This window comes from Lithobates pipiens, unplaced genomic scaffold (genome assembly GCF_037356315.1).
Source record: "Lithobates pipiens isolate NorthernLeopardFrog02 unplaced genomic scaffold, aLitPip1_a1.2 Scaffold_1, whole genome shotgun sequence".
NCBI classification, from domain to species: Eukaryota; Metazoa; Chordata; class Amphibia; order Anura; family Ranidae; genus Lithobates; species Lithobates pipiens.
In genome coordinates this window covers 231,605,592-231,627,211 of record NW_027507685.1, presented here as the reverse complement: position 1 = coordinate 231,627,211, position 21,620 = coordinate 231,605,592, and the positions used below count along the sequence as shown (strand labels likewise).

Below are 21,620 nucleotides of genomic sequence, written 5' to 3'. Positions count from 1 at the left end.
CCATGGCCTCACCTAAAAACTCCTGCACGCAGCTCCTCAGGACCGGTGAGGTGTCAGCACTGATCCTAGTGAAAAAAAAACATCTAAAAAAAACTATTTGCTGCAAATTTGAATCGGTTTGACCTCTCAACTCAATTCAAGATTCAAATCGATTTTTTTCCCCAGCCCTACCCCATATGTGTACAATCAGAACTGTTTTTTTTTCTTGCTTGTTCAAAGTAGCAGCAAAAAAATGCTATTCCTCTGAAAAGCGATCTGTACTCAGATCGCTTTTCAGAGGCATTTGACAGCTGGTAAAGGGGCAATATGTTGCCTCCTGACCACCTGCTTTAATCCCTTAATGTGATTGTAAAGGTTTGCTTTTTTTTTTTTTTAATAACAAACATGTTATACTTACTTTCACTGTGCAGCTCGTTTTGCACAGAGTGGCCCCAAACCTTGTATTCTGGGGTCCCTCGGTGGCTCTCGTGGCTCCTCCTCTTATCAGACAACCCCCTAGGAGAAGCGCTCTCCCGGGGGGGAGGTTACCATGCAGGCGCCCCCGATGCCCGTGTCATTGGATTTTATTAACAGAAGTGGGAGCCAATGGCTGAGCTGCTATCAATCTATCCAATCAGGAGCCGAGAACCCTGGGCAAAGGAAGAGCGCATCTCCACCTGGTAAAGTTCCAGGGCTCAGGTAAGTAAAATGGGGGGGGGGTGGCTGGGGTTCCGGTGACTGCCAGGTGTTTTTTCACCTTAATGCATAGAATGGATTAAGGTGAAAAAAACACAAGAGTTTACAACCCCTTAAATGCATCCTCACTATGCTGGAACTGCATACAATGCACACAATTGCAGGGGGGTTGCAGTGCAGCCCCATTTACCTAGGGATGTACTTAAAGGGTGCCCTGACTGGAAAAAGATTGAGAAACACCGACATAGAGGAACCCATCTCTCCATTTTCCTCCTGCAGTCGCTGAATGCCTGTGGAAGGGAGAGGTGGAGAAGTGGCGGCAAATGGAGAAATTGGTACCTTTACATGCAGCCACCCACTTGCAACCGGGTCCTGTTGTTCCGCCACCAAACTCGGAGTAAAGGCCCCTGTCAGGGGGGCCCTTCATGGTTTCTTGCATCGGGGCCCTGAAGGTTCTAGTTACGCCTCTGGTTGGACTCTTTGTCCAAAGTGTGAAATGACCTAGAGAGCGCATCAGCTTGACCGTTGCAGGAACCATGTTTGTACGTAATCATGAATTTAAAACGGGAAAAGAAGAGACTCCACCTGGCCTGTCTGGTGCTCAGACCAGCATTCTGTAGGTACTGTAGATTCTTATGATCAGTAAAGATCGTTATGGAGTGAGGGGAACCTACCAAGAGATGACGCCACTCCTCCAACACCAATTTAATTGCGAGAAGTTCCCAATCACCAATGGCATAATTTCTCTCTGCCTGAGAATTTTTTTTGGAGAAGAACGCACATGGTTGACGTTTCTTCTCAAAGTCCTGAAGAAGCACAGCTCCCACCTCCATCGAAGAAGCGTCTACTTCAATAAAAAATGGGTCCTAAGGATTTGGTCTCCTCAAGAGAGGTCCAGAGACAAAGGCCTGTTTCAGATCGTGAGATGCAGAGACAGCCTCGGGAGGCCAGTCTTTGGCATTCGCACCCTTCTTGGTCAAAGCGATAATAGGCACGGCAATGGAAGAGTAATTCCTTGTGAACTGCCTATAATAATTTGTGAAGCGCTGTGTGGCCTTGAGGCTAGTGGGAAGGGGCCAGTTGGTAATGGCTGAGACCTTTCAGGGATCCATGCAAAGACCCGCACTAGAAACAAAACATCCCAGAAACAGGGCCTCGAAACATTCAAAGGAACATTTCTCCATCTTGGCATAGAGATTGTTCTCTCTAAGGCGCTGAAGTACGGTGCGTGCATGGTTTCTGTGAGCAGGCAGATTTTCGGAAAAGATGAGAATATCATCCAGATAGATGACAACAAACTGGTACAGTAGGTCCCTGAATATTTAATTGACAAAGTTCTGGAACACAGCTGGAGCATTACACAAACCAAAAGGCATAACCAGGTATTCGTAATGCCCGTCCCTAGTGTTAAACGCAGTCTTCCATTCGTCACCTTCCCATATTCGAATGAGATTGTATGCACCTCTGAGATCCAACTTAGTGAAAATGGAAGCCTGGCGATGAGGATTTCCGGATGAAAACCTCTCTCCAGATTCTTGGCGACATACTCAGACATGGCCTGGGTCTCTGGAATGGACAGAGGGTAGGTACGACCCCTGGGCAGGGTTGCTCCAGGGACAAGCTCAATAGCACAGTCAAAAGATCTATGAGGAGGAAGCACTTCAGCAGACTTCTTACAGAACACATCCCAGAAATCGCTGTATGCCGCGGGAAGATCAGACAATACGGATGTGGTAGCAATGGGAAGTTTCCCCTTGGGGCTCACCTTGAGAAGACAGGACGAGAAACACGAAGGACCCCAAGCCAGGATCTGCCCAGAGACCCAGTCCACATGTGGCGAGTGGAGCTGTAGCGTCTGGAAATGGATAGGACCCCCTGGGAGCACAGTGCCATCAATTGCCGAGACTACCAGTGGCGTAGTGAGGGGAGAAAGGGTAAGCTTCATAGAAGAGGCAGTTCTCCAGTCCATAAAATTGCCGGCAGCTTTGGAGTCCAGATATGCTAGGACCGATTGGGGAGAAGTGCCTACGGAGGAACACCGGAAGAAGAAGACGAGAAGGTGATGTTTCTGGGTCCAATACTCCACCTTCTAAATGTATTACCCGAGCGTTTCCCGGACGAAGCGAGCAGAAGTCACGAAAATGACCCTTGCCACCACAATAAAGACACAAGCCCAGAGTTCTAGCACGTTCTTCAGGGGTTAGTCTGGTCCGGCCCATCTGCATGGGTTCTTCAACAGACAGAGGATGCTCCACAGGGTGACGGGAAAAAAGTTCAGACTGACTAGGACCTAGGGGGTGCTGGCGTCTTTTTTCTAAGGACCTCTCCTGGAAACGAATGTCAATCTGATTGCATAAGGAAATTACATCGTCCAGACCGGCCGGAATAGCTCTTCCTGCTAATTCATCCTTCACTCGGTCAGAGAGGCCATGTAAAAAGGTTGCAACCAGGGCCTCATTGTTCCAGCTCAATTCAGCTGTGAGGATACGGAACTGAAGTGCATATTGTCCTACAGAACAAGATTCTTGACGAAGGCGGAAAAGGGCACTAGCCGCAGAAGAAACCAGAGCTGGCTCCTCGAAGATATTACGAAAGAGCTTCAAGAAGTTGGACAGGCTGGAAACCACCGGATCATTTTTCTCCCACAGGGGAGTAGCCCAGGCTAAAGCTTCACCAGAGAGGAGGGAAATGATATAGGCTACCTTTGCCCGATCAGACAGAAAGTTTTGAGGCTGGAGCTCAAAATGAATGGTGCATTGGCTGAGGAAGCCCCTGCAGGCCTTGGAGTCCCCAGAGAAACGGGACGGAGCTGGCAGTAATATTGCATGCGTGGATGCGACTGGTGCGATAGGTACAGTTGCTGACTGTACTTGAGGCTGCAGGTTCGGGGTTCCCAAGGAAGCCTGTAGCTGCTCAAAGTGGGAAGCCAGATCTTGACGGAATCGCATGACATGAGTCTGATTAGATTCCTGGGTCTCGAGTCTTCGCACTATGCCCTGCAACGGATCAACTGCAGGGAGCGGCACGTCAGCCGGGTCCATGGCTGATCAAACTGTCAGTTCACCTTGAGGCCAGGTGACAGATGCACACCGTAGGGATTAGGAGTGCACCGCAAGGTTGTGGACCCTACGGCTGACTGCTGCGGGCGGGGGTCAAGGTGATAGGAAGGCAGGGCCGCCAGAACACCAAGATGGATCCCACCGGGGTTAGAGCGTAAGATTCCCTAGGGCGCGGAGTCTAAGAGCCAGCAGGTGTTCACCAGAGCCTCGAGTGGTGAGGGTGGACTTGGCTGCAACTGGCTCCAGGTCGCGACCCCCAGGGTCCCCCAGCTCACACTCACAGTAGGCAACAGGAGGATAGGGATGATGAGGGACAAAGCCAAGGTCGGGGCCACAAGCAGACAGGAATAGTCAAGGACACGCCAGAAGGTCAGGATCACAGGCAAACAGGGATGGTCAAGGACACGCCAAAGTCGGTAACGGAATAACAGCAGCGCACACGGCAGGTAACAGGAAGCTAACACACAAAGGTTGATCAGCAGGGCTGGCCTGCAGTGCACAGGTTAATATAGAGTTCTCTGATAGGAGCTAGGGTGGAGCCATGCCAGAGGATGGATTATAAAAGCAGTCAGGTGAGGGTCGGCTGGTCTCTAGAAATTAACACATGGAGACAGGTAAGCAGACAAACTCTATTGCATAACCATGACTCTCCTCTTCAGACTCCTGTCGTTGACATGTCTCAGATAGAGTAGCCCCCCCTGGGAATTCATCCAGCATTGCGACCTCCACATCTTTCTGCTCCTGCTTCTCCACGGCTTGATCAATGACACAACGCAATGCACGCTCCATAAAGAAGGCCTAAGGTACCATGTCACTGATGGCGCCATGGCTGCAACTGACCAGTTTGGTAAACTCATCAAATGGCCGCAGAAGTCTGCATGCATCGCACATGAGCAGCCACTGGCGCGGTGAAAAAAAAACAAGCTCCCAGAACCTGTTCTGCTGCAGAGTTCGTACAGGTAGACGTTAACTGCACGTTTCTGCTGGAGCAGCCTATCAAGCATATAGAAGGTTGAGTTCCATCGCGTCGGGCAATCGCAAATAAGACGCCTGACCGGCAGAATGTGTTGCCACTGAATATCAGCAAGGCGAGCCATGGCCGTGTAAGATCTTCTGAAATGGGCCGAGATTTTCCTTGCCTGCCGCAAGATGTCCTGGACCCCAGGGTATTTGACAACGAATCGCTGCACGACCAAGTTTAAGATGTGTGCCATGCATGGCGCGTGCATAATTTTGCCCTGTTTCAATGCGCTAAGCAGATTGGTACCGATGTCACACACCACTTTACCAACTGTCAAATTGAGCGGTGTTAGCCACTGATCTGCCTGTGAACGCAAAGCTGAAAGGAGTGCAGGGCCAGTGTGGCTCTTGGCTTCCAGGCACAACAGACACAGCACAGCATGGCAACGTCTCACCTGACATGTCAAACATGTCAAATAGGTTCTGGGGAGCTTGGGCGCGCAGCGGAAGAGACACTAGCAGCGGAAAAGGAGGAGTCGGCCAAGGAGGAGAGGGAGGAGGATGGAGTAGGAGGAGGATGGAGTAGGAGGAGGAGAAGAAGCGCCAGGCCTGCATACAATCCGTGGCGGTAAAACCAAATCTACACGGGTGCCATGGGTTACATGCTTGACGGCCGTCAGAAGGTTCACCCAGTTGGCAGTATAAGTGATATACCTTCCCTGCCCATGTTTGCTAGACCACGTGTCTGTGGTCAGATGTATCTTGGCACCGACACTGTGTGCCAGAGATACATTCACTTGCCGCTGAACATGGCCATATAGCTCTGGGATGGCCTTCTGTGAGAAATACTTCCTTTCTGGGACCTTCCATTGTGGTGTTCCAATGGCCACAAATTTTCGAAAAGGCCTCCGAGTCCACCAATTTATATGGCAGTAGTTGGTGGGCTATCAGTTCTGACAAGCCAGCCATCAACCGTTGGGCAAGAGGGTTATCCGGCATCATCATTTTTTTACGCTCGAACATTTGGCCCACGGAAGCCTGCCTTTTTCCAGAAAAAAGTGAGGATGGCATGATGGAAGGTGGAGTGGAGGACAGTTTTGAGGAGAGAGGAGAAGGAGAAGTAGAAGACAAGGCTGGACGGTGAGAGCCTGGAGTGTGGCTTTGTGGGTTCCGTTGCTCCCACTGGGCTTTGTGATGGCAGCTTATGTGCCTTCTTAAGGCGGTCATCCCTAGGTGAGTATTGGGCTTACCGTGACTTATGCATTGACTGCAAAGATTGCAGATGGCAACACTATTGTCAGCAGTGGACACGTTAAAAAAGCCCACACTGTGGAGCCATGTGCCGGCATCCTGGGAATGCCAGATGTGACCGTACATGGTTGATGCCTCGCTCCTGATACATTAGCAGTCTGCTTTGTCCCTCCTGTGCAATGCAAGTTCTTCCTGCTTCTCCTCCCTATCTGCTGGTCCATATCTCCCTCTGAACTCCCCTCCTCTTCCTCTCTTGTGGGCACCCACGTGACATCACTAGACACATCATCATCGACGTCGCCTTCCCCACCGCTATAATTAGAGATCTCGGAGTAGGCAGCAACAGCGGGGACCAACCTCCTCCTTGGGCTGATCTGGGTACTGTCGTCAGACTGCTGAGTGGCGGTTGTTGCTACCTCCTCTTCCTTATCCAATGCCAAGAGTGGCTGCGCTTCGGAAATGTCTTGATATGGATCAGAAAATAGTTTCTGTGACTCAAGTGGAAGGTATATGGTGGTGGTGGTAGTAGTGTCTTTGGGGGTGCACATAGCAGAGAGTGAAGAAGAGGGTGCAGATCGAGAGGATGAGGAGGATGCAGAAGAGTAAGGATGAGTGAGCCACTCAACCAAGTCAGGTGCATCCTTTGACGTAATCGCACGCACCTTCTGCAATTTTCCACTTTGGCTCAAGTCTGTTGCTCCTGCCCTACCCCTACCACCCCTGCGGAAAGGGCCTGCCTCTTCCTTTGCCTCTGACTGTCATTTTTTAAATGACCCTGTGACAAGTCTCTAGAGAAGTGCAGTATGTATGTGGAAGAAGGTATATAACACCCCGCTTCAATATGTCGTTTTTGGGGGCCACAGGTCTATCACACCAGTTATAATACTTTTTTTTTATTGCGTTTGTCACTCTTTGTAGTATCGCTGCAGAACCACTCGGCAGTCACAATGCTGCACAGTGGAAATGCACGATACTATGCTTTCTATATGTGCAAGTATTTTATACGTGTATTACACCCCTATATACTGCACACCAAATAGTACACCTATACCAGTCCTTAAAAGGACCTTTGTCGACCTAGTAGCTAGTGATTTGCAGACTGTCCCTCAGTCCCTACACTGATAAAAGACTGCTGCAGAATAGGGCAGCAGTCAGCAGCAGTGCACCAGCTCCCTATTTATTGTACACCTATACCAGTCCTTAAAAGGACCTTTGTGGACCTAGTAGCTAGTGATTTGCAGACAGTCCCTACACTGATAAAAGACTGCTGCAGAATAGGGCAGCAGTCAGCAGCATTGCACCAGCTCCCTATTTATTGTACACCTATACCAGTCCTTAAAAGGACCTTTGTGGACCTAGTAGCTAGTGATTTGCAGACAGTCCCTACACTGATAAAAGACTGCTGCAGAATAGAGCAGCAGTCAGCAGCAGTGCACCAGCACCCTATATATTGTACACCTATACCAGTCCTTAAAAGGACCTTTGTGGACCTAGTAGCTATTGATTTGCAGACAGTCCCTACACTGATAAAAGACTGCTGCAGAATAGGGCAGCAGTCAGCAGCAGTGCACCAGCACCCTATATATTGTACACTTATACCAGTCCTTAAAAGGACCTTTGTGGTCCTAGTAGCTAGTGATTTGAAGACTGTCCCTCAGTCCCTACACTGATTAAAAACAGCTGCAGAAATGAGCAGTAATCTGCAGCACAGCAGTGCACCAGCACCCTATATATTGTACGCCTATACCAGTCCTTAGAAGGACCTTTGTGGACATAGTAGCTAGTGATTTGCAGACAGTTCCTCAGTCCCTACACTGATAAAAGACTGCTGCAGAATAGGGCAGCAGTCAGCAGCAGTGCACCAGCACCCTATATACTGTACACCTATACCAGTCCTTAAAAGGACGTTTGTGGACCTAGTAGTAATAGCTAGCTAGTGATTAAACCGACTGTCCCTGCTCCACACAGCATCCTGTCCCTACACTGACAAAAGACAGCTGCAATCACCAACACAGCAGTGCACTGAACCCTATATACTGTACTACACCTATACCAGTCCTTGAAAGGACTTTGTGAACCTAATAGCTAGTGATTTGTGTCACTACAGTCTCTCCCTGCTGCACACAGCGTCCTGTCCCTACACTGACATAAGACAGAATGTAAAATGGCCGCCAGATCAGGTCTATTTATAAGGTAGGGCCCGATAGGTCCAATTGTCCATGTGCTGAAATGTCTCAATTGGCTGTCCTGTACCCCATGATGGATGTGTCATCATGGGTCAAAGTTCTTTCACACTGTAAACACATATGTCCGCCGGGCGAACAGTTGCAATAGTCCGCCGGTTTGGCGAATAGCGAACACGCAAAATTTGCCACGAACCAACCGCCGGGCGAACAGTTCGGCCATCCCTATTAGTAAATAGAGTCTACCTGTGTGTAATTTAATCTCATTATAAATACCTTTAAACATCTCATGGAGCGCTGTTCAATCCATCATCTGAAAATGGTAAGAGTATGGCACAACTGCAGACCTACCAAGACATGGTCATCTACCTAAACTGAAAGGCCAGGCAAGGAGAGCATTAATCAGAGAAGCAGCCAAGAGGCCCATGGTAACTCTGGAGGAGCGTCGAAGATCCGCAGATCAGGTAGAAGAATCTGTCCACAGGACAACTATTAGTCGTGAACTCCACAAATCTGGCCTTTATGGAAGAGTGGCAAGAAGAAAGCCATAAGAATGTGGGGGACACAGCAAACATGTGGAAGAAGATGCTCTGGTCAGATAAAAACAACATAGCATTTTGCTTTTATTCCAAAAAGTTCAATGTGTGGCAGAAAATGAACACTGGACCAGGGGCGTACCTAGAGCATTTGGCACCCGGGGCGGATCCTATATCTGGCACCCCCCCCCCCCCACCATAAAATGTAAAAACACCCACCGTGTCCCCTGCATACCTCTGCATCCTTCAATATCTTTTTGTCACTACTGTGTACCCCTCCTCTCCACAACTGCACCTCTGGACCCCTTTAAATTACACAGCACCCTGCACCTCTGGACCCCTTTACATTACACAGGACCTTGCACCTAAGGACCTCTTTACATTACACAGAAGCCTACACCTCTGGACCCCTTTACATTACACAGCAGCCTACACCTCTGGACCCCTTTACATTACAAAGCAGCCTGCACCTCTGGACCCCTTTACATTACACAGCAGCCTGCACCTCTGGACCCCTTTACATTACACAGCAGCCTGCACCTCTGGACCCCTTTACATTACACAGCTCTTGTACCTCTGGACCCCTTTACATAACATAGCACCCTGAACCTCCTGACCCCTTTACATTACACAGGACCTTGCACCTAAGGACCTATTTACATTACACAGCACCCTGTACCCCTGGACCCCTTTACATTACACAGGAATGTACCTCTGGACCCTTTACATAACATAGCACCCTGAACCTCCTGACCCCTTTACATTACACAGCCCTTGTACCTATGGATCCCTTTACATTACACAGCACCCTGAACCTCTGGACCCCTTTACATTACACAGCCCCTCACTGCTCTGGACCCTCTGCATGTTACACAGATCCCCTACAGTGCAGACCCCCCTCCCTACCATACAGACCCCCATCTACAGTGTAGACCCCCCTACAGTACAGAATCCTCCCCTACAGTGCAGACCCTCCTACAGTACAGACCCCTCCACCCTATAGCGCAGACCCCCCCTACAGTGCAGACCCTCCTACAGTACAGACCCCTCCCCCTACAGTGCAGACCCCCCTACAGTACAGACTCCCCTACAGTACAGAATCCTCACCTACAGTACAGACCCCCCTACAGTGCCGAATCTTCCCCTACAGTACAGACCCCCCCCTACAGTGCAGGACCCCTTCTACAGTGCAGGGCCCCTTCTACAGTGCAGGGCCCCTTCTACAGTGCAGGACCCCCCTACAGTGCAGAACCCCCCTACAGTACAGGACCCCCCTACAGTACAGGACCCCCCCTACAGTGCAGGACCCCCCCTACAGTGCAGGACACCCCCCTACAGTGCAGACCCCCCTACAGTGTAGGACCCACCACAGTAAAGAACCCCCCTACAGTGTACAGCCTCCCCTAAGGACCCATAGTGTACCTCGAGCCCAAGGCAGCGGCATTGCAGGGGGGAGGTGTGGGCAGCACCCGAGTGGAGTGTCACCTGTCGGCTCAGTGATCCGGGACCCGGCGCAATAATCCCCTTCTCTCTGTGGTCACGTGACTCACGTCGCGCCGTTCTGATCAGTCTCGGGCAGCGGCTGTCACTCACAGCTGAGCAGAGTGAAGCCGCCTCCCCCTCCTTGTCTACACAGTGCTGTGCATGGAGGAGGGGGAGGCGACTTCACTCTGCTCGGCTGTGAGTGACAGCCGCTGCCCGAGACTGATCAGAACGGCCGCGTGACGCGACCACAGAGACAAGGGGATTATTGTGCCGGGTCACTGAGCCGGCTGATGTCACTCCACTCGGGTGCTGCTCGCACCCCCCCCCCCCTGCAATGCCGCCCACTGCCAGTGCCTCGGGCTCTCTCTGTGTGGGCTGCGAACCCGAGGCACGGCGCTGTCTGACACTTCAGTTGCGGGGGGGGGGGGGGGCGCTGGCCTAACACCCCCCCAGTGTGTGGCACCCGGGGCGGCCCGCCCCCCGCCCCCCCACTTAGTACGCCCCTGCACTGGACATCTTCCTGAACACACCATCCCCACTGTGAAACATGGTAGTGGCAGCATCATGTTGTGGGTATTTTTCCTTCAGCAGGGACAGGGAAGCTGGTCAGAGTTGATGGGATGATGGATGGAGCCAAATACAGGGTAATCTTATGCCGCGTACAGATGATCAGACTTTTTGCCAAGAAAACCGTGGATTTTTTTCTGAAGGATGTTGGCTCAAACTTGTCTTGCATACACGCGGTCACACAAATGTTGGCCAACAATTATGAATGTAGGAACGTGGTGATGTACAAGACGTATGACCAGCCAAGAAAAATTAAGTTCAATAGCCAGTGCGGCTCTTCTGCTTGATTCTGAGCATGCGTGAACTTTTGTGCGACGGACTTGTGTACACACGCTCGGACTTTCCGACAACAATGTGAAGTTGGCGGAAAATTTGAGAACCTGCTCCCAAATATTTTTGGGTGGAAGTTCCGACAGCAAATGTTTGATGGAGCATACACACAGTCAGAATTTCTGACACAAGCTCACATTAAACATTTCCCATCGGAAAGTCTGACCATGTGTATGCGGCATTAGAAGAAAACCTGTTAGTTTGATTTGAGACTGGGGCGGAGATTCACCTTCCAGCAGGACAATGGCCCTAAACATACAGCCAGAGCTACAATGGAATGGTTTAGATCAAAGCATATTCATGTGTTAGAATGGCCCAGTCAAAGTCCAGACCTAAATCCAACTGAGAATCTGTGGAAAGACTTGAAAATTGCTGTTCACAGATGCTCTCCATCCAATCTGACAGAGCTCGAGCTGTTTTGCAAAGAAAAATGGGCAAAAATCTCACTCTAAATGTGCAAACATCCCCAAAAATACATGAAACTGTAATTGCAGAGAAAGATGGTTCTACAAAGTATTGACTCAGGGGGGCTGAATACAAATGTACCCCACACTTTTCACATATTTATTTGTAAAAAAATGTAAAACAATTTATAATTTTCCTTCCACAATTATGTGCCACTTCGTGTTGGTCTATCACATAAAATCCCAACAAAATACATTTCCCGTATCTTTAACTCCATAAAATGCACCTGACCATAAGACGCACCTAGGTTTTAGAGGAGGAAAGCAAGAAAAAAAATTCTGACCCATACAAAGCCTGGCAAAGAAATAGATGTTAGCCAGCGGTATATATTCCTATAATAGATAAAGACACACCAGTGTTTATGTGAGTATAATCTGGTGAGTGAGTAATTGGATTTTATAAGGCCATACGGTGTAGATCTATAGCAGGATGTCTCTCATGTTCCTATAGATATATAGCACAGTATACACACCACTGTCATAATACAAGCAAATATATTGAAATGGTAAGAAAAGGTGAAAAGCAGTGTAGTTAGCTGTGTCTCTTTTCATCTAAGCACCTAGCATGGTCTTCACATACAGTTGTGCTCATAAGTTTACATACCCTGGCAGAATTTATGATTTCTTGGTCATTTTTCAGAGAATATGAATGATAAGAAAAAACATTTCTTTCACTCATGGTTAGTGTTTGGCTGAAGCAATTTATTATCAATCAACTGTTTTACTCTTTTTAAATCATAATGACAACAGAAAATACCCAAATGACCCTGATCAAAAGTTTACATACCCTGGTGATTTTGGCCTGACATGCACACAAGTTGAGCAAAGGGGTTTGAATGGCTATTAAAGGTAACCATCCTCACCGGTGATCTGTTTGCTTGTAATTAGTGTGTGTATAAAAGGTCAATGAGTTTGTGGACTCCTGACAGACCCTTGCATCTTTCATCCAGTGCTGCACTGACGTTTCTGGATTCTGAGTCATGGGGAAAGAAAAGAATTGTCAAAGGATCTGCGAGAAGAGATAGTTGAACTGAATAAAACAGGAAGTGGATATAAAAAGATATCCAAGGAATTGAGAATGCTAATAAGCAGTGTTCAAACTCTATTTAAGAAGTGGAAAATTAGGTGTTCTGTTGAAACCAAACCACAGTTAGGTAGACCAACTAAAATTTCAGCCACAACTGCCAGGAAAATTGTTCGGGATGCAAAGAAAAACCCACAAATAACTTCAGGCGAAATACAGGACTCTCTGAAAACATGTGGTGTGGCAAGTTTGACAATAAGGAGACACTTGAAGAAAGATGGGCTGCATGATCGAGTCGCCAGAAGAAAGCCATTACTACGCAAATGCCAAAAAGTATCCCACTTACAATATGCCAAGCAGCATGGAGACAAGCCTCAAACCTTCTGGCACAAAGTCATTTGGAGTGATGAGACCAAAATTTAGCTTTTTGGCCACAACCATAAATGCTACATTTGGAGAGGAATCAACAAGGCCTATGATGAAAGGTAAGGAGATGGATCGCTTATGTTTTGGGGATGTGTGAGCTACAAAGGCACAGGAAATCTGGTCAAACCTGTTAGCAAGATGAATGCAGTATGTTATCAAAAAATACTGGAGGAACATTTGCATTCATCAGCCAGGAAGCTGTGCATGGGACGTACTTGGACATTCCAACGTATCAATGATCCAAAATAAAAGGCCAATTTGACCTGTCATTGATTACAGCAGAATAAAGTGAAGGTTCTGGAGTGGTCATCTCTGTCTCCTGACCTCATTATCATTGAGACACTCTGGGGAGATCTCAAACGTGCAGTTCATGCAAGACAGACCAAGAATTTACAGGAACTGGAGGCTTTTTGCCAAGAGGAATGGGCAGCTTTACCATGTGAGAACATAAAGAGCCTTATCCACAAATACTACAAAAGACTTCAAGCAGTCAATGATGTTAAAGGGGAAAATACACGATACGAAGAACTGGGGTATGCAAACTTTTGATCAGGGTAATTTGGATTATTTCTGTTGTCATTATGGTTTATAAAGAGTAAACACAGTTCATTGATAATAAATGGCTTCAGCCAAACTCTAAGCATGAGTGAAAGAAAAGTTTTTTTATGTTATTCATATTCTCTGAAAGAAATCGTAAATTCTGCCAGGGTATGTAAACTTATGAGCACAACTGTGAATACTCCCATAAATACTTGAGCAAATATTTCAGCATTCTAAACACACATGCCGCTTGACGCTCTCTTGTTACTTTGACAGCCAGGCAGCTACTTTTTCATCTCACCTCCCATCCCATTCATTCTGGCAGTTGGCCCCGCCTCCCTCTTGCCCCATTGGCTTGCAGCAGCCCAAGGGGAAGGCATCCCCAGAAAGGATGACCCCATGTTGGGCTACCAGCACCGCAATTGGAGTTGAGGTGGTATTCCCTTTGCATGGGCTTGGGTGGGGCTGGCTTATGGTTAGCTGGAGGAGCGTGAAACTGCATGATAATGTAACCAGTTGTGGAAAAGTGAGGGTGGCCCGAGTCGGTGGTGTGTCCCGTGTGTGCACACAGCGAGAGGCAGCAGCCACGGGGGAGTGGCTGGTCAATATTTGCTCCATAAGACGTAGACATTTCCCCCCATTTTTTGGGTGAAAAAATTGCATTGTATGGAGTGAAAAATACGGTACGCCATTTTTTGCGATACGGCAATCTGTTACTTTAACTGACAATTGCGCAGTCATGTGACAATTTACCGAAATAAAATGTATGTCCTTTTTCTCCCCACAGATTTTTGCTTCCTTTTGGTGGTATTTGATCACCTCTGTGTTTTATTTTTTGTGCTGTAAACATAAAAAGCCCAATACTTGAAAAAAACAACAACTTTTTTTTACTTTCTGCTATGAAACATATCCAGGAAAAGAAATGTAAAAAAAATCTAATTTCTTCATCAGTTTAGGCTGATAGGTATTCTGCTACATATTTTTGGTAAAAAATCCCAATAAGCGTATATCGACTGGTTTGCGCAAATATTATAGCGTCTACAAACTATGGGAGATTCTACCCTACGGTCTACCACTCCATGTACACTGAGGCTAAGTCCAGAGGTGTTTCTATCTTGATATCGGCTTCAGTACCATGGAAGTACATAGACATTCAATCTGATCCAGAGGGGCGGTTTTTGTTTTTAAAGGGGAAGGTGGGAGAGGCGATGATGACTTTGGCGAACATTTATGCCCCAAACGACCGTCAGGACACCTTTCTTAAAAGTAGACTGACACACCTTACACGGTTTGCGGAAGGACAGCTTATTGTTGGCGGAGATCTGAATGTACCCCTTATGCCGGCGGAGGATACCTCCACAGGTCTCTCTGCTACCTCTCGAGAGATGCGCAAAAGACTCTCGACATCCTTGCATGCGGCACAGCTTATCGACACATGGCGTCTTTTTCATCCCGGGACGATCACTTGGTCGGACCATGCCCCGATCACCCTGAGGTACGCCGTGACGGATATACACAAAACACAGAGACCGGCCTGGCGCCTAAATGACAGTTTACTCCAAGACCCAGAGATCCTCGCGGACGTGACTAAGGAAATCGGCCACTACTTTCAGGCTAATTCGACTACAGGGAGCGACCCTGGGGTGGTATGGGAGACGCATAAGGCTGTGATCCGCGGAGTACTTATCAAACATGGCTCTAGAATACACAAGCAAAGGGTGGCGCAGCTGGAGACGTTGCTACATAAAGTGCGGACTCTTGAGTTGAGCCACAAACACGCCCCCACTCCGCAATTGGGTGCGGAGCTTGACGCCGCTCGCAGACAGGTCACCGACCTACTTCATTTCAAGGCTAAGGCCATGATTCAACTCTCTCGGAAAAAAATTTATGAATCAGGCGATAAATGCGGGAGGTTTCTGGCTCGGACCCTTCCTATATACCACACTTAACCTCTTCACGAGGTCAGAAAATCTCTTTGCCCCAAAAAATCTCGCAGGAATTTAGAACGTTCTACGATTCCCTGTATAACCTGAACACGCCCCCGCCTTCCCCAAATGTCACCTCTCGATACATAGCTGCCTCACTAATGCCAACCCTACCGGCTGCAGATATAGAATTGCTAGAAGTACCCATCACTTTACCAGAACTTCAGATGGCACTAGGCGCTACCAAATCGGGTAAGGCACCTGGACCGGACGGTCTCACTGCCGCATATTATAAGACCCTCCTCCCTTCTCTAGGTACCCATATGGTTAACCTATTCAATGTCCTGAGCACGGGCTCACGCTTTCATGATTCCATGGTACAGGCCCAGATATCGGTAATACCGAAAGAGGGTAAGGACTCGTCACAGTGCGGGAGCTATCGTCCCATCTCCTTACTGAACACGGACTTAGAACTATTTACGAAAATTTTAGCTATTAGACTACAGCGACATTTGCCGTATCTGATCCACTTGGATCAGGTCGGCTTTGTTCCAACCAGAGAAGCAAGGGACAATACTATTAAGGTCCTGAACTTGCTTCATGTGGCAAACGATAAACGCATTCTGTGCGTGTTTCTCGGGACGGACGCTGAAAAAGCGTTCGACCGAGTGAGCTGGCAATTTATGTTCTCCACGTTGGAGTATATAGGTCTAGGTAGCAGGATGAAGCATTGGATCTCCGCGGTGTACTCCAACCCGTCGGCCAGGGTCAGAGCGAACGGCATTTTATCGGACTCGTTTAAGATTGCCAACGGGACCAGGCAGGGGTGTCCACTTTCCCCCCTGCTGTTTGCTCTGACCCTGGAACCATTTATATGTCACGTTAGGACTAACCCAGACATTATCGGGATAGGAACAGCGGGTACACAGTACAAAGTCTCGGCATACGCAGATGATTTGATGTTTACATTGGCCAACCCATCCCTTTCACTCCCTGCTTTAATGCGCAAATTCGACACTTATGGCAAACTCTCCAATCTCCGTATAAATTTTGGCAAGTCGGAGGCCATGGGCATAGGTGTACCTGCGCCACAGCTGGCGAATTTACAATCTCGTTTTACTTTGAAGTGGACAGATGTGGCCCTGAAATACCTGGGCACCTATATCCCTTCGAAACTAAACCGTCTCTTCCAGCTTAACTTTCCGCCCCTACTTCACAAAATCAGAGCCTTGCTGAACCAATGGAACAGCGGTCTGCACTCATGGATTGGCCGCTGTAATATTCTTAAAATGATGATACTCCCGAAATTTCTCTATTTACTCCAAGCACTCCCGATACAGATTCCAACGTCCTACTTCACACAAATACGCTCCGCATTTATCTCATTCCTTTGGGCTGGGAAGAAACCCAGAATACATAGCAAGATACTGTCACTTCCAAAGCGATACGGGGGTCTGGCAATGCCGGATGTCCACACCTATTACAAGGCGATTCACCTCGGCAGACTGGTGGATTGGTGCCGCCATGAGAGGGTTAAACTCTGGACGCAAATTGAGCAAGCCCAGAGCGAAATCCTTCTGCGGGTTGTTCCATGGTGCTATGATGAGGTGCCGCTGGCCATTAAACGCCATCCGCTCATAGGCACCACTGTTAAGATATGTGGGCAGCTAGCAGCCCGGGCTCCCGTGTTCCCTCGAAATTCACCGCTCCGCCCAATTCTGGATAGCCCCCGCTTCGTTCCTGGTGCGAATGACATAGTGTTCCGTGCCCTGGGGGAATCGGGAATTTCTAAGGCAGCACATTTCAGCATTGCGGGTAGGTGGAGAACGACTACGGAACTGACAGGTCCGACTGGACATTATCGTCTAGACTTTTTGAGAGCGGCCCAATTGCGCCATTTTTTGGATACCCTGACGCCACCTAGCGCCGGGGATCCACCCTGCACGACTATGGAGGAACTGTGTTCTGGGACGGAAGTGGTGGCTCATACCCTGACCTTGACTTACGCGATACTGACTGCACCACCGACAGACTACCAACTTCCCAGCCTTTCTAAATGGGAGAGGGAGTTAAACTGCAATTTCACTGACCACCAGAAACAGAAAATTGTCACGTTTACACACAAATCGTCCATCTGTACCAAGATACAGGAGACGAATTGCAAACTTCTCATGCGCTGGTACAGAACCCCGGAGGTGCTGAACAAGTTCTTCCCGGAGGTGGCAGATGTGTGCTGGCGCTGCCGGGAGGACCGGGGTACACTGTTGCATATCTTCTGGTCCTGCCCCAGACTTCAGCATTTCTGGGGGGAGGTGCGCCGAATTACACAGAAGTTTACTGATCACAATATCCCTAATGACCCGGCTTTTTTTCTATTGCATGCAACCAATATACCTACACGCTCCTACAAAAAATCTTTGGTTCGGCATCTGGTGAATGCAGCAAAGGCTTGTATCCCCCTTCTTTGGAAGTCTCAGCTACCGCCAACTCCAGATATCTGGATTAGGAAAGTAGAAGATATTAATAAGATGGAAGACCTGATCTTGACGAGTCAAAATAGACAAGCGTTGTACTCCAAAACATGGCAGCTCTGGAACATGTTTAGATACTCGCAAGAGGGGCAGGCTCTTAGAGGGTCCATTGGAACCCCATCGTGAGGCTACTAGTAGCAGGCTGAACCGTGGAAAAGGGCTGCCTTCTTCGAGCATAAACAGGACACCCATGTTCGTGAGCTCCCCTTCCCCATCCCCTCTTCCCTTCCCCCAACCTTCTCTCTCCTGCACCCCCACCCCCCCCCCCTTTTTTTTTTCTCTCTGTTTCCCACTCCTCTTCTATTCTGGCTTCTCCTAGCACTCCAGGGCTTTCTCCAAGCTCTTACTGTTTCTACATATTTGAAAAAATGGGGGGAGGCCCCGCCGAGCCAGGACAACTGGTCGTGGACTATAGGTCCCAGGGCATACTTCTATTGATACTTTGTTCTGTGATTTATTCCCTTTTTTCTTTGTATTGCTCTGGACTGTGACTGTATGGTGGTTATTTTGTCTGTATCCTTGTTGTGGCCTGGTTGGTCCTCTTTTCCAGTTATAAATAAAAAATAAAAAAAAATAAAAAAACTATGGGAATCATTTGTAGAATTTTTATTTCTTATTTTTTTTGTAGCAATGGCAGCGATCAGTGACTTATAGTGGGACTGCAATATTGTGGTGGACAGATCTGACACTAATTGACACTTTTTGGGGACCAGTGACACTAATACAGTTATCAGTGTTAAAAATATGCACTGTCACTGTATTAATGACACTGGCTAGGAACGAGTTAACATCAGGGGTAATGAAAGGGTTAATTGTGTGCCTAGCTGGTGTTTGTGCACTGTGTGGAAAGTACTTTTACTAGGGGAAGACATTGATTCATGTTCCTGCTTTGCAAGAACACAGGATTGATGCCTTCCCTATTGACAGAACGGTGATCTGCTTTGTTTACATTTGTAGACAGACTGCTGCTCTGGCTCTCTGCCTAATGATCAGCGGGTGCCAGCAGATCAGCTCCCACTGTATATAATCACAGCAGGAGCAGGTCACCTGCCGAGCACATGTGCGCCCCAGAAGTCCAGAATTGTGTACTAGGTATGTGATCCTGCACAGCAGAGCCGCCCTGCCACTGTATATGTAAGTGATAGGGTTGGCAAGCCGATTCATTTGAATGTGGAAATCATATCAAACCCCATGAATTATTTATATTATTAATATCTCACCAAGTCTAACATGTCATGACTTTCCCAATGTTTGGCACATTTAGGATTTTGTGGCAATAGTCTACCTGGACTTTTTTTTGCAGAGTTTATCCAAGGGACAGAATATTTGTTTTTGGATTCAGGAAATGATTTAAACCAAATGAATATGTGACCTCTTGTACAACCAGCAGATTTTTATTTTTCTCTTTCTCTCTCTCTCTCTCTCTCTCTCAGTGCCCCCAGAGGTGAAGGTGTGGGGTCATCGTCAGTCGGATGATGTGACCAGACTTCAGTGCCTGGTGTACGGGTTTCACCCCCGACCTGTGGATGTGAAGTGGGTGAGGAATGGGAAGGATGATGTTCCTTCAGATGAAATGAGTCCAATTCTCCCCCATCCTGATGGCACCTATCAGATCAGAGTCAGTGTGGAAGTGCCAACAAGGGAGGGAGACACTTACTCCTGTCATGTGGACCACAGCAGTCTGGGGGATGAGACTCTCAGTGTGAAATGGGGTGAGTTACACAGAATACATTAAACTTAGAAGATTGGGAGAAGAGAGCAACAAAATGTTTTTGTTATTCCATGTGATATATCAATTTCTCTATGGGATTCTAAAATTGAAATATCAAGAACATTTCATCTCCACACATTGCAGTCCCAGTTGTGTTCACTAAGATGCACATCCAAGAGCCTTTTAAAAATATCAATACTCCCCACTGATGCCACCAATTGTGGAAGAGAGTTCCACGCCCTTATCTCCCTGACAGTGAAAAATCCCCTACGCAGCTTGAGGTTAAATAGCTTCTCCTCCAAACTCATTGTGTGGCCCTGTGTCTTCTTACACTCCCTGAGTCTGAAAAGTTTTCTTCCTACGCTGGGATAACCATTGAGGTATTTGTATATTGCTATCATATCTCGTCTCAAGCGTCTCTTCTCCAGGGAGAACAAATTCAGTGCTTGCAGTCATTCCTCATGATTGAGGTCCTCCAATTGGTCCACCTACCAATTTAGTTGCCCTTCTCTGGACTCTGTCCAGCTTTACCAAATCCCTCCTGAGGACTGGTGACCACAACTGGATGGAGTACTCCAGATGTGGCTCGAAACAAAGAAATTATAAAGTGGCAGGATAATCGTTTTATCTCTGGAGTAAATTCTCTTTTTTATGCAAGATAAAAGTCTACTGCCTTTGGTAACTGCATCACTTTGCATTTTTCAACATTAAACCTCATTTGTCATGTAGTTTCCCACACCATTATTTTATTCGGGTCTTTCTGGAAAATTTCTATATCCTGATGCAAAGTTATTGCCCTGTTTATTTTTTGTCATCCGCAAAAACTGAGATCGAGCTATTTATCCCATCCTCTATATAGTTTATAAATAAATTAAACAGAATTGGTCCCAAGACAGAGCCTTGGGGTACCCCACATACCACTCCAGACCAGTCTGTGTATGCATTATTTATCACTACCCTTTGGACACACCCCTGTAACCAGTTTTCTATCCATGAGAAAACTCTCTCTCTCCCCCCCACCCTCCCCCCCTCTCTCTCTCTCCTCTCTCTTTCCCCCCTCTCTCTCCCCCTCTCTTCCCCCTCTCTCTCACCTCTCTCTCTCTCTCTCTCTCTCTCACCCCCCCCCCTCTCTCTCTCTCTCCCTCTCCCTCTCTCTCCCTCCCCCAATCTCTCTCCTCCCTCTCTCTCTCATCCCTCTCTCTCTCATCCCTCTCTCTCCCTCCCCCTCTCTCTCTCTCTCCCTCCCCCTCTATCTCTCCTCTCTTTCTCTCACTCTATCCCTTTCCTTGGGGAATAGCGTTTTTGCAGAAGAACAGAAAGTAGATGATTGTGTTGCTTAGAAAGTCTAATCTAAGCCAGACAATCAGCCAAAAAATGAATAACACAGTGCTCATCACAGTGCCACACCATGCACACAGTGCCATGCAGAAACAAACACGTGGTTGTACACTGTAGAAAATTTACAGCATGTTGCATTGTAACATTTGGCCGAATTTTGCATCTTTCGGACATTCGGATGCATCTGAATGTCCGAATAAAAAAATAACGAATAACAACGAATACAAAAGAAATATAACGAATGAATTTGAATGAATTCAACATGATTCGGTAATTCTTTAAAGATCTAATGAAACAAAAGGTCAGCTCAAAGTAAATCTTATAGTCCAATCAGCTAATGGCAAAGAGCATTCCTGAGAACTGAGTGAGAAGGGTGTTGTATTGTATTTGAGCCGAGGAGAAAAGAGGTTGTCATTGTGTGTGTTAAAAGATTCAATAAACAAATGACTTTCCAAACTACAAATCATTATCACGAATGTCTCTATACATACATAAATAGCGAATTTCAACGAATGCGAACGAATGAATTCGACACTCTACGAATAATAAGGAATTATCCGAGGAATTATCCGAAAACGTATTAACGTAACATAATGAATATAACAGAGCGAAATT

The 21,620-nt window shown here is 47.5% G+C and overlaps 1 protein-coding gene across 3 annotated transcripts in view; it reads left to right on the top strand.

Annotated features, from left to right (window-relative positions):
- The window catches only part of LOC143984528 (class I histocompatibility antigen, F10 alpha chain-like), a 374,849-nt gene that overhangs the window by 331,092 nt on the left and 22,137 nt on the right, over nt 1-21,620 (top strand). The window contains exon 4 of one of the 3 annotated variants that reach the window (XM_077484649.1): nt 19,390-19,668. The exons of the other annotated variants lie outside the window; for them this stretch is intronic. Within the exon in view, the coding sequence (XP_077340775.1) occupies nt 19,390-19,668 (279 nt within the window). The remainder of the gene's footprint in view (nt 1-19,389; nt 19,669-21,620) is intronic. 3 annotated transcript variants of the gene reach the window in all.